General features: G+C 41.6%; 1 protein-coding gene across 1 annotated transcript in view; it reads right to left on the bottom strand.

Annotated features, from left to right (window-relative positions):
• Window positions 1-890: 890 nt before the first annotated feature.
• The window catches only part of LOC134641584 (nectin-3-like protein), a 43,678-nt gene continuing 31,314 nt past the window's right edge, over window positions 891-13,254 (bottom strand). The window contains exons 3-6 of the mRNA XM_063494062.1: window positions 10,594-10,893; window positions 8,512-8,629; window positions 7,097-7,248; window positions 891-4,803 (exon numbers count right to left, since the gene is read on the bottom strand). Coding sequence (XP_063350132.1) covers window positions 4,148-4,803; window positions 7,097-7,248; window positions 8,512-8,629; window positions 10,594-10,893 — 1,226 coding nt within the window. The 3' untranslated portion in view covers window positions 891-4,147. The remainder of the gene's footprint in view (window positions 4,804-7,096; window positions 7,249-8,511; window positions 8,630-10,593; window positions 10,894-13,254) is intronic.

Raw genomic sequence — 13,254 nt, 5'->3', positions numbered from 1 at the left:
GGTAGCTCTTCTGTGTTGTGCCATCCGCTTCGCCAGAGATTGTTTGGTTTCCCTGATGTATAAATCATGGCAATCCTCCTGGCACTTAACAGCGTACACTATGTTACTCTGTTTGTGTCGGGGGACCCGATCCTTGGGGTGGACCAATTTTTTGGCGCAGCCTGTTTTGGGGTTTAAAAGCCACAGAGACTCTGTGTTTAGAAAAAATGCGTCTCAACTGTTCTGACATTCCTGACATATAGGTGATCACTATGGATTTTTGCTTAGGCAGCAGTTGTCCTTCTCTCCTGGATCGGCTGGAGGTTTCTTTAGGTGCCTTCCCAGCTTTGACAAATGTACAGCTGGGACAACCACATTTACTCAGGGCCTTCTTGTTGGGGAAACCTGCAGTCAGCTGAGACTGAAGAAGTCACTTGGATGAGTGACGAAGCGTTTCTCCCATTGAAAACACTACGTCCAGATGGACAGAATCAACCTTTTGGGATTTACGTACCTAGATGATTGAGCATGCATCAAGACATTAAGAACTGTTGAACTTGCATTTGTTATCTTTTAACAAGAATTTTCAATATGAGCTCCAAACTTGATGCAAGTGAAATAAGCCATAACTAGACTAAAAAAAGCTAAAGAAACCTTTAAACCTTTGGTGTAGCCAACATACTGCAACATTTTTGTGAAACCACTGAATTAAAGCTGAAAGTCTGCATGCCCATCACATCTCAATTGGACTTAACTGTAAGGTTTGCAAGGCTATTGTACTAGTCTTGTGTCTTACTGACAGGCTTTAATTTGATAAGGGAAACCTCTATGCAAGATAATTAAAGTAAAAGAATTTAAAATCCTTGCGAAAACAGAATCCCAGGACACAACTGAGTGCAATAATGGTGGTTTTTATTGCAAACAAAGGAACAAAATACAATCTATCAAACTTCCATCTCCGATTCATGTGAGACATCAATCATTCAAATGACAATGTACAAAATAATTGGTCACAAACTCTCAAGAACAAATACAAAATGCAGTGAAAACAGGATCGCCGCCTATGTTATCATGAGACAAGCTCCTCAACGCTCGAAAGATAAACTAATACTCAGAAAATTACAGACCTCATACAAAAAATAAGATTCTTCAATAATAATAATAATAATAATGATAAAAAAGCCAGCATATTTACAGGACAATAATATTTTCTATGAATCTGGCTTGACTAAATTCCCAGTGAAACTTTGCTTATTGCAATTCTCTCAGTAACCAACTTGTTACATGTGTCCTTTTTTTTAAAACGTATAAGGCATGACAATCAACCTTTTGTCAACTCTAATGCTTTGATAACAGCAAATCTTAAATATGGAGATGAAATACATATTAAAGAACCAGTCAGTCCTCCTCTTTAATGATATTAATAGTTTTAAGTTCCTAAGCTTGTGCATTGCTCAGCCCATTTAAGGCACCAACTATTCAGTAGGGGAATCCAGAACAAACTGTACACCAACATTTAAACCAAACCGAGAGAACAGCTAATCCTAAACTAAACCTAATCCCAATATGTACACGTATAGAAACATTTGTGATGAGAAATAAAAAGCAAATAGTTTCATTTACATGCAAACAACTACAAAAACAAACAAAAAAAACATTCATCACTCCAGCTCATTTTTGTCTTTCTGAGATGTAGCTGAGACTGAATAAGAAACTGAAGCAGACAGCTATGAATCATCAGCCATAGAAAAAAAAAGAAACAAAACGCACATGCAGACATGGACGTGCTATATATCAGAGAGCCCGGGCACTTCTGTCGCCGAGTGTGATGACGGGGGGAAAAAATAAAAGTTAATTAAAAAGCCTGAAGTCTGAGGCGAGGACTGCTCCTTGAATGTGGGCTGCAGTGGCAGATGTGTGGCGGGCGGGTGCGTGTGTTTTGGCGATGAGAGTGAGAGCGAGCTGAAGAGATTAAAGTAGTTTATTCTCAGCTTCTAAACCTTCAACCGAAGCTCTGGCATGAGAAATCAAGGGCAGAGAAATGGTTTTGGTTTTTTAAGTGTGTCCAAAATCTATTAAACCTCATAATAATAAATACACCTGACCTCCTGTTATTCACGGACTTTTCTCTAGCTACAAACACACAAGCTGACTAAAGTGGTGCGTTTCCAAAAGGGTACATTTTCCCATTCATGCGAGCCTTAGCATAGGTCACTTTGATTCATGTATCATTCCTGAGGAAACAAATGGCTGAGGTCAAATCAAGCAGGAACAGATGAGATCACTGATGATGTCGACTTTTTAGCTTTAACTTAATATTGCTGGAGGTTGTTCCAACTTTTTTGTTGTTTGTAGGAAAAAAGAAAAAAATATATATATTTCCCTTGGGGAGTCATTGCAGAGACAGCTTTAACCTACATGGTTCTGATTTTTTCATTCATGGATTAAGTTTCCTGTTTCCATGATCGCTCGTATCCTCAGAGGAGCCAAACCCCAGCATTAGGGCCTGTACAGTAGTGACGTCAACTGCTCGCGACGTTTCCAAGCTACTCAAATAATCACACTTCAAACAAACACATCCAATCTGAAACTGAAGGATCAGTTTATTAGTACTCCTTCTCCATTTGTTGCTTATTTACAATAATGAATCACGACACTAGAGTGTCGAGCGGGAGCAGTGAAACTGTTGGTGGTTTATGGAGCCGCGTAATGTTAGATGATGACAGCCGTTACAGTCACATCTGGTATTTATAACACATTACTTTGAAGTGAAGTTTAAAAAAAAAAAAAACCCTATTGGTGTTGGTCTTACCGACAGAAATCCGAGGATAGTGAGGAGGGAAAATGGAAAAGACAGCATCACAGCCTGTTATCATGGCTAAGTGGGGAAGGCCAAGGCCCGGGTGGCTTCTTTTGATGTTTGCTCGCAACTGTAATAACAGAGTTGTGCTTTTCACTGCATGAATGTGACTGAATTAACACATTTTTGCACTGAGTAAAATAAAGTTAATATCAAAGCAAATGTTTTAATTCTACTTAGGGTCTGCGCTTTTTCTGGATTAGCCATTCAAAGTAGCTACATTCACTGATTATAGTTTTTAATTAGTCTGCTATTACTGTGCCGCTAACCTAAACGTAAGGGCCTAAAGTGTCAAACATTTTCTACTGTCTCATATTTAAAGAAATCGTCTTCCAAAAAACCATGGCAGATAGCAATGACTGATTTTTTTCCATTAGCAGTTTTATCAGATCAGATCAGGTGTGTTGAGTTGAGCGGTTTACTAGCCCCTTTTGCTTTGTACATAGCTGCTGTGACATCAAATCCGTCTGGCATTTTACAAACAACAACTATATAACAAAATAAAGTAATTGGAGCTGAAAGTAAAACTATATCCACAAAGCGTGACTGCGCTCAGGTTTTCCATTGTATAACAAAGTTCCAGTAGATGCTGTGAAATGACAAAAGCCACAGAAGAGCTGTGCATGGGGGCAGCGTCTCTACGTAACGTCAGCTTTTTTTCCTTTGGTACAATGCCTGTGTAATTCTCCCTTTTAAACACATGACTTTCCCTTTCACTTACAGGCATACTTTGGAAAACAACAAACCCAAAACAAAACCATGCAATATAATTTGCTAGAAATACTGATCGTGGTCATGATAAACAGCTCGCCTGTACGAAAAGGCTGTAAGCAATCATGAGATCCTTTTTTTTTTTTAATGCCACAGAATTTAATGGGAGCAGAGCTCAGTCAGTCAGGGCAATAAATACTTCACTGACAAGGGTTTGAACACCTGACATGTGACCTGCGACAAAGACAGGTAGCAAACACGAGAACGAAAAACCTCATTCACATCAGTTGAAACGTCACTGAACGCTGAAGCCTCTTAAACCTACACAGATAATATCACCGAGGCGCTCCAGCTTAATTGCAGCTCCTTGAAATGCCACAAAAGTGAAACGCAATCCATGTCCATGTCCTTAAGGTTTAAGTGGTTAAAATCAAGGCAGAGCAGTATTGTTCAAAGAGCTCATTGTGAGACTGAGCTGAGAAATGTTCTTTTATCCTTTAACTGAAATGACACAACTTTTAATGATACTTAAATCTGTCATTTGTTAAATAATTCTCAGTCAGCTGTCCATTTCTCCCCCCCCATTTGCTTGTTTCTTCAAACATACCACTCCCTGCGTGAAATCACAGATCCGTCCATGTGGGAGACATAGTCGCTGTCTGTACCATTGTCATAGCAGTCCTCCGGGAGATAGGGGGAGCCGTTGTTGACAATGGGGCTGTGCACAGGAGGCCCGCAGGGGTGCATGTTTTGGCTGTTGTAGTGATCTGGGTAGTAGTTTCCCTCCTTGAAGCCCCTGTTGGCATCTCCCCTGTCGACCCAGTCGTCCCTGTCTTTGCGCTCAGGTGTGTAGTCGGGGTAAATGATATCTCCACCCAATTTGGGTTTCAGATCCTGGCTGCCTTTGCTCGTTTTGTCCCCGTAGACCTCTTGCAGCTCATGCGGCTGCAGCACGTCCAGCTGAGATTCCTTCTGCATGTCGGAGGGTCCCAAATACTGTTTGGTGTAGTAGTCCCCTCTGAAGGTTCGACGTTGGTGCATATAGCAAGCCCCGCCAAGGATCAGCAAGAGGATCAGGAAGAGAACTCCTCCCACTGCCCCACCAACTATAGTACCCAGGCTGCTGTCGTGTAAGGACGCCAAGGTGGGGGAGGTGAACGGGGCTCTCCGCCGGTCCACGGCAGTGCCGGTTCCAGGGGTGTCGTGGAGGACAGAGGCAGTGGTGCTGGGGGCTGCGGTGGTGGGGGGAGGATCTGCAGAGCAAATGAAATGATTTAAACCAGAGAGAAAAGACAGCAGATGGAGAGACGAGTCATAAAACTGAAAGGAAGAAAGACTACACTTTATGTTCTGTAACAAAGCAAGTGCGAATGGTTTTTAGATCAATTTATACCAACACTGCACAGACACATGCCTCTCCTGAGAGAGAGAGAGAGAGCCTGCTGAAAGCTGTGCTGTAGAGCAAAACGGGGGAAATGAGCAGGGCAGAAAGAGGTTAAGTGTTAAATGTCAATGTGTGCGTGAACATGACAGTGAGACGGAGAGGGATCGGAGGACGTGCACTCCTACGCATCAGAGAAAGTGTGATTAGCTCTCCCCTCTTTTTTCCCCTCTAAACTCTGCTGTGGGGAAGTCATGTGAGAAGATGAAACACTGATCGATGTGAGGTTCCTGCATCTGATTTGCTCTCTGCTACAGCTGCAGAGGAAAGGGCTGCCTGGAGCTCAAGGTCAGGATAAGTGCTTCCATGATGACCTCCAGCTTCTGAAACAAAGAGCAGTCTGACACTCCTTGTCGATCAGTGCGCAGGCACATCAAAGGCCCGACTACAAAGCAATATGACTCGCACTAATAAAAGGTCTGCATCACCAGGAGGTTCTTAAGTACTAGTTATCAAAATCTGAATCCCCATAGAGCTATAATGATTTCCATGATTTGGTAACTGAGTAAGAATCTAATTACCTACAATTACACACAGTGTGTGAGCCTGAAGGATCAGGAGTAAAGCAAAAGCAGGAGAGAGGAAAAGGAAGACAGATCAAGGTCGGAGAACCGATATACTGGCAATCGCTTCCTTCATCAGTCACCATCAATCCCACCCTGCAGCGGCACATTTTAACCCCACGCAGATTACGAGCGTCTGCAACTATGTAGCTGATCATTTGAGAGACGAGCGGCCAAAAACCACAAGGCTGCGTACGCAACTGGGAATGTGAAACAGCTACACCAAACAGCTCCAGGGAGGGGGGGGTTGTGGAGGAAATATCACTGAGCTCAACCCAACTATCTGTACAGGACAGAGAGGCAAGGGGCCGCATGTCCAAGTTGTAATATCTGACAAGAGAAGCAAGATAATTGCTCAGCGCAAGTCCATCTCGGACAGGATGTCAGCTGTGCTTTTGTTTGAAGCGGGACTCCAAACCAGGCCTGCACGCAGATGGAGCTTGACAGCCTTTTTTGGGACATCTCCAGCTCACTCCTTTCGACAATGGGAAACCAAAAAGACTGCGTGTGTTAGAGGAATACGTGGCCAAAAACAGCAGTAGCTTTGTTTGGAATAGGATTAAAAGAAGGAGAGGAGAAATGAAAATAAAATGATGTAGAGTTCTCAGGATCCACACCCTGATGGCAGACGGGGGCAGTTCAGTGAGCTGCATGTTTTATGACAAGAATTTATATCAATGGATCTACAACATTCAACAAAGCCAACTGCAGGGAAACCCCAGTATACAATTAAGAGGTTTTCTCTACTTGATAGTCTCATTTCTGAAGTGCTCAATTAAACTAATGCGATCATAATTTGTGCAACTGCTGCTGCTGCTGCAAAAAACAAAACAAAACTCCTAAATAACGTATTTCATGGTGTACAAAAACAAACTTGTGTGTACTGCAAATCTGCAAGCACAATTCATTAGGTCCTGCTGTGAAACTTGACCTCAAACAAAACACAGAGAAAGGCTACATGAGTGCATACTCTGCTGAGCAAGCAGGGGTAAACACCCGCTTCCTTATCTGAAACATCTAATGTTGCCAAAGCCACAACACTGGAAACGTTTGGTACTGATACTCTATCTGCACCCCGTGCTCCTCTGTTGCCAGGAATGTGTGAAAGCGGATCAGGGCAGGGGCATTTATACGTATATAAAGACTTAGCTCTGCTAGAAGTGTTGATATGGGCCCTGATTTAAATAAGAATTTAATCCTACATGAGAAAAGCATGAAAAATGCAAAAAGGCAGTTATTCATTTTAGTTTCAGAGTAAGTAAGCTCTCAAGATTTCCTGAGATCACATCAGGGTTTTCACTCTAATCTGATTGCAGGGCCTAAGCTGACCCCCTCTTGGTGTTAATACAATGGCTGTCTTGATTTATTTTTAGGGACCTTCCTGGCAACTAATTTACTAGTTGTCTAAATTAGTCTAACAGCTTTTCTTGTGAAAACCCTGGAGATGGTTAAACAACAAAACCAAAAAAACAAAACAAAACAAAAAAACGCAACAAGAGAGCTGTTATATAGCTAGAGAGAGAGAAAAGGGAGAAAAAATACCTTGTACCCAGATGTTCACAACCTGACTGCTGGTACCAATGTCATTCGTCACTTCGCAGTGATAGACTCCAGAATCATTGCGCTCCAATGGCCGAGTGAAAGCAAGGCTATTGTTTGAGATCTCAACACCCTCAGGCATCAAGCCATCCAACCTGTACACAAATTAAACATGACAGACAGACATTTCAGCGTGCTGTACATCAGAGAAAAAAGCCTGCAGGAATGAAAAAAACATCACTACTTCATATTTAAGATAAATCATTTTCGATGTACAACTGAAAAAGGCTATTCAAGACTTGCGATGACATCACTGCGCTGTTGGTCCAGTTTTCCTGGTGCAACTATTATAAGATCGCACGATAATCTGAGCTGCCTGCTCTGCCATCAGTTGAGAGGAAAAAGCTTTCTGCATGAACACAAGGTCTGGCCCAAAAGAGGTTGGCTGTCTAGACTTTACTGAGGCTGTCAGCCCAAATGAGAGCATAGTTCTTGTTTTCAAAGCAAGATGATGACAAAGAGCTGCCAATAGGCCAGCGCTGCTCTGATGCATGAACTGTTTGGAATCTTTTTATTTATAGCAGGGAGTCTTCCCGATGGGTGCAGCAGTGCATTCGACAGCTCCAGTGTCCAGGCCCGAAAGTTATGCTGGAGGTAATTTATAGACTGAGGCTTCTTCACTTCATTGCTTCACTGAGGTTTGTTTAAACCCAGCTTAGATATATGCAAATGAACCAAACAACAGCTGATCAGTCCCGTAGTAATTGCTAATAAAGAGTCCCTTGAGCCCGGTACTGGACGAGCTATTGATCAACTAAGCAAACACACACGTTTCAGTGTACTTCCGTGTGAGTGAGATTTTACTTGATGACCCATAGAGAGTATTTACCCGTCTTCTATTATTTACATTCTTCAGTAGTGAAGATCATGAATATAAACTCCCGACTGCTTTAAGACAACAAAAGATTTTTCTCTGGTTTATGAGTTGACAAGGGCGTCACTTTTACAGCACTCAAACACTACTCAGCGCTGCAAAGGTTACAACAGCTGAGTCTAAGCAGTACCTGGCCTTGAATTCCTTAAGTCCAAATTTAGATCTATAGCTGGTGGTGCTGTGCAAACAAGATAACTCAGATGAAATGATTAATGCATTCTGTTTCGCAATAATGCTCTTGGATTGCCTTCAGCACTTTCCTTTCCAAATTAATCCCCTGCCTGGGTACTGCAGATTTAGTTTATTCCACATTTAGTCAGTTTATCCATTTGAATTACAACTGAAAGAACTTGTAAGCTTTTCACAGTTTGCAAGTAACTGTGTTAATTATTGAGCTATTTGATTGACCAGTATAATAATATGTGGGAGAGATATGATGCATTTTTTATATTTCACATATCAGAGACTGTTGAGGCATACTGACCTGGTCCATGTGAACTGACGCGCAGCTGGGTTGGCCTTGGCTTCACAGTTTAATTTCACATTTGCTTGGCCAGCGTACCAATTTTTGCTAATTCCCATGATGGATACCGCTGGTGCAACTGTAAAACAAAATACAATAAAAAATCTTTAAAAATCATAATTTTACTGTACTTTTTTTAACCTCCTCCTGCAGTCGGGTTGGTCACACTGACCATCATTTATTCTCTTTTTTTCTTTTTCAAGTTAAAAGACTTGGACTTCACAATTAGTCATTGTGATCCCTGCAGCTTGATGACAAATGAGCTTTTCCGGAGGAAACAAAGCACGTATTATAAAGCACAGCAGCAAGCGACGACAAAGAAAAGGCTTTGCAGGACTGTAACAGGGCACAGGATCTGTTGGTGAAAGCGAGCCAAGCGAACAAACAAATGATCCTGGGTTGGTGGAAAGTTCGAAAATGACAGACTCAGACAGCAGATGAACTGCAGCTAATAATACACTCTACTGCGTCGCCACGACAAAGGGGGAAAAAAAAATCAAGGAAGACAGGAGGATGCCTAAATGAAGCCCAACACATGCCACTGCAATAAAACATGGCAAACACTGTCTTAGATATCCAATTTTTCATTTTGATTTCTCTGGAGGATAAATGAGGAACTCATTATTGCGCACAAGAAGATGTCTTGGCCCACAATGTCCGCTGACCCTTTTCACACGGTTCAACGTTGAAATTGTGCTTCTTTTGCACTTAGAATCCCTTGCCTCTGCACTTGGTGTGATTTATTGAGCTGGGAAGCTCCTTTCTTCCCATATTAACCTTGATTTTTCTGCGTCTCCATCCGCTGCCCCCAGCAGCCCGAGTCTGCTACTTGAATTCCTGCTGAGGCCTGATCAATATTTCATAAAACACCTTCATTAGCCTGCACTCACACAGTCCAAACACAGAGTAACGTTACTGCTCGCCAAGGAAGTATGCATCAATGATTAGAACATTAAGACGACTCCTAAATTGCTCTTTTATAGGCGAGGAAGAAACATTTACTGAGCATGCTCATTGTAAATCAAGGCAGCAGCACGGGTTAATATTGATAAAATACACTGGATGATTTAGGGCTAAAAATATAGTGTTATAATAATGATGATTATTTTGTTCTATATTGTAAAAGCATTTCAGTGCAGTGGCTGCAGGATTATATTTGATACTTTTACCTCTACATACATTTTCAGCTGTGTTTGAGACTTTTTTTTGTTTTAAAGACAGCTGATTTTTTAAAGTGATGATTAATAATTTTATTTACCTGTATTAGCAGCCTCAGTGTTGACATTAAAAACAAGGATGCAAAGATTTGACATTTGCATGCCAGATCAAAGTGGTAGATGTATCACAGTATCAGCAACTAGTGTGAGAGATAACATAGCAAGAAGGAAGCTATCAGCACTTTGGAGGGATTTCACACAGTTATGCCAGCAGCTTTTCTTTGTGTGTTGGGAGAATTTTATTTTTAACTTAACTGAAATCTATGGTTATGTGAGTTGACACAACAGTGTTTTAGCACCCCTTCCTCTTCCTTTAAACGTATTATGTTGAGTGATAGAGAAATTACACAAGGAGGACACTGGCTGAGTGTAATGCTTGTTCAGTAGATTTTATCGCTTTTATGGTAACATAATGTGTTGTACACAACTTTACTAATATTATTTCACTTCAGCTGACTCTTGGAAGCTCATGACATGTGTATAGTTTTGTGGCTGTAAATGAAAGCAGTATGGAGCAGCCTAAACATTCTCTCAGAGCTAAAACAAGACTGTGATAATGTGCTTTAAATTTACCTTGAGCCTGTTTTTATCTGTTATTTTACTAATTAATACCGAATCAGTACATTTTATTAACTGCTACATTTTTTTTTAAACAAAGTTAGAAAACCAATGTTAATTTAAGCCCGCAAGGATGATTCCTAGGCTCTTCCTCAGCAGGAATACAGCCAATTAATTTAACACTGGTATTACAGCCACACTGTGTATTTGCAGTTAGCCAAAACTAAGGTATCTATATTGGAAGGAGGTCTTATGTTTCATTACTTACACTGGACATTTAGCATGTAGGGTATGCGAAACTCTGTCTGCAGGGCTGGGTGTCTCACCACACAGGTGAGTGTCTTCCCCTGGGCGGAGCTCCGTGGCTGCCACATGTAGCGCACATGTACGGTGGTGATGCCGTTTGCCTCATTCTGACTCTGCTTCTCAGATCGCCCGTACAGCTCCGTCTCCCAGAAGACCTCGGCTTCAGGAAGACCACGCTCTGCAATGCAGGTGGCCACCAGTGACTCATTGCCACCGTCCAGCAGAGCTGTGGGGCCTGCGGACACGTACACTTTTGGCTCCACTGTGTAAAGGGAGAGCAAAGAGAAGGGGGAGGGGGAAGAAATGACAGAACGGGGGAAAGATTACAAAATGAATATCGATCCCGTTGTGAACGAATATGAATAAATAATGCCCGGAGGCTTCAGTGTACTTAACTGCCAAAAGAGCACAGATTGACTTCTTCCATTTCACCTATATGCTTTAAAAATTTATGAACCACGCTATTCAATTATATGTACACATTTCTGTGGAGACTTCTTTATTGCTGTGTGTCAAACATAAAGTATGTCTGAGTGAAGGTAATACAAAGCAGTAACCTCCATTAGTCCTGTTCTGTGAAAAGTGCATCAATACCTGAAGCAGGCATGTGACTTTGAAGAAAAACACTGTGCAGCCAACACTGTGCTGTGTTTATATTTGACTTTGTTGTACTGGAAGACGAGGAGCTGAGTTACCGTACTCTTCTCAGCACTTTAGAGGTGAAGTAATGTTACACCAGCTTCCTGAGAATGACCCAAATGTTTAAACGCAACAAGGATTTTCTCAACAGAGAAACAAAACAGATCCATGTGAGGGGGACATGACTAGAATTCAACTCTCTACCTGTTGTGCAAAGCAGTAAAAACTGTTTGTCTTATTCTAATCTATCACAAAATAAACATATCACAAACCATTGCCTTATTCTTTGTCCCGCAGTGCACAATCTGAACCGTCTCCCCCCTAGCTGCCTCTTTTTAAATGAAGACTAACAGCTGTTCCACTTACTACAGTGGTGACAGTTTTAAAGGTGGTGCACGGGGGCACGCGCTGCAAGGCGAGGCCATCATCTTTAAGACACCCCAGCCAGGCAGGAGTTCCAACAACAAATTCAAATAACTACCGGCACCGCCTTTTTCCAAAAATAACCTGGCGTCTCCTGTCCCGGGGTGGGGACGCTGCTCTTAGTCCTCTACCTCACATTATTCACTCCCTCCTCCCTGCCCCTCCTTGCAGGCCTCTGACTATAAACAGTAGCAGCTCTGTGTTCGGACGCGAGCTGGCTGAAGCATCAGAGTACCTAAATCATTTAGGGGTGTTAATTTGAAGTTGCTGTCAAAAAGGGAGGGGGACGCTTTGGATGAGTTGAAATCTGTTGGGGGAAAGGGTAACGATTTCCCTTCAGCAAGCTGGCTGCTCTGGCCCTTTCCTGTCCACAAATGCAGACTAAACGCTGAGTGGAAACCTCTATAAAGAAAAGGTTTAACAGCATGGTCAATGGCCATGCACTTAAACACTTGGACATTTTTACAGTAAAATCTAGCATAAAAAATACAAATTGGAAATATTAACTGTTTGAAGAAGTAAATCGGGTATGGCAACAGACTGGAAAAAGCCATCTCTTTGCTGGGCTCTTTTCTCAAGAACAGAGTTGCAATTTGGGCCATATGAACAGTCAGAGGAGCTTAAGCCTCTAAAGAGTTATCAGCAGGATGATTTATTAGTACACACTTACATCTTGCCAGTAAATTTAGTGTGTTTTGTTTAAAAGACAGACAATTTTTTTTCAGTAGTTTTCCTTTTGCCCTGCAAGTATCTGAAAACATTGGGTCATGTGTCAAAATTTCCTCCTTTGGTTCTTTCCTATTGTTTAATGTCGAGGACTTTTGGCTCACATAGCATAGCACATTTCCTGTTGAACTGTTCCTTAAAAGCTTTGGCCCTTTTTATGAGTCACTGTTGACACAAAGATAAAATAAGAGAACGTGAGAAAGCTAATACAATTATTGAGATTGTGCCTCACGATACTGATACTATTCACAGCAAGTTTTGCATCAAGATTGTGTGAGTTTTGAAATTAACCCGATGTCTGTTGCACCTGTTGATCATTATGAAGTTTGTCGTGACTTTGGTGCATTATTCATGGGCTTGAAAGTATCATTGATTTACTTTAGTCCACTTGAAAGGAACGAAAACGCAGTCATCTGTCTTCGCATAAACCTCAGAGTATAAACAGGAATCAAAACTGGGAATCTTAAGTTAACTTACAAACTGAAGCTGAAACTAAAACAACTTTGATTTACACTGGATAACCAATATTATGTACACAATCGTATGCTGGATTAACAATAACGTTTTCTCCACAAACCTTTGTTTTATTCAGAAATTCTTGTTTGCTGTGGTTGTTGTTCACATTGGACTTGTTACAGTGGGGCTGCATGATCAAAAGAGTGGCTGAGGAAACTGTAAAAGTCACCTCTAAACAAAGCAGAGATGAGGAAGGCACTCCTCTCTGAACCTGCTGACTTTTGGTGTTGTAATCGTGATGTGCACTCTCACAGAAAAATACCCTGTGGGATAATCTACATTCCACTTGACATGTATCATACTGCAAAGAATATACACC

Source organism: Pelmatolapia mariae, linkage group LG14 (assembly GCF_036321145.2).
Source record: "Pelmatolapia mariae isolate MD_Pm_ZW linkage group LG14, Pm_UMD_F_2, whole genome shotgun sequence".
NCBI lineage: Eukaryota > Metazoa > Chordata > Actinopteri > Cichliformes > Cichlidae > Pelmatolapia > Pelmatolapia mariae.
This window is presented reverse-complemented; position numbering and strand designations above follow the sequence as displayed.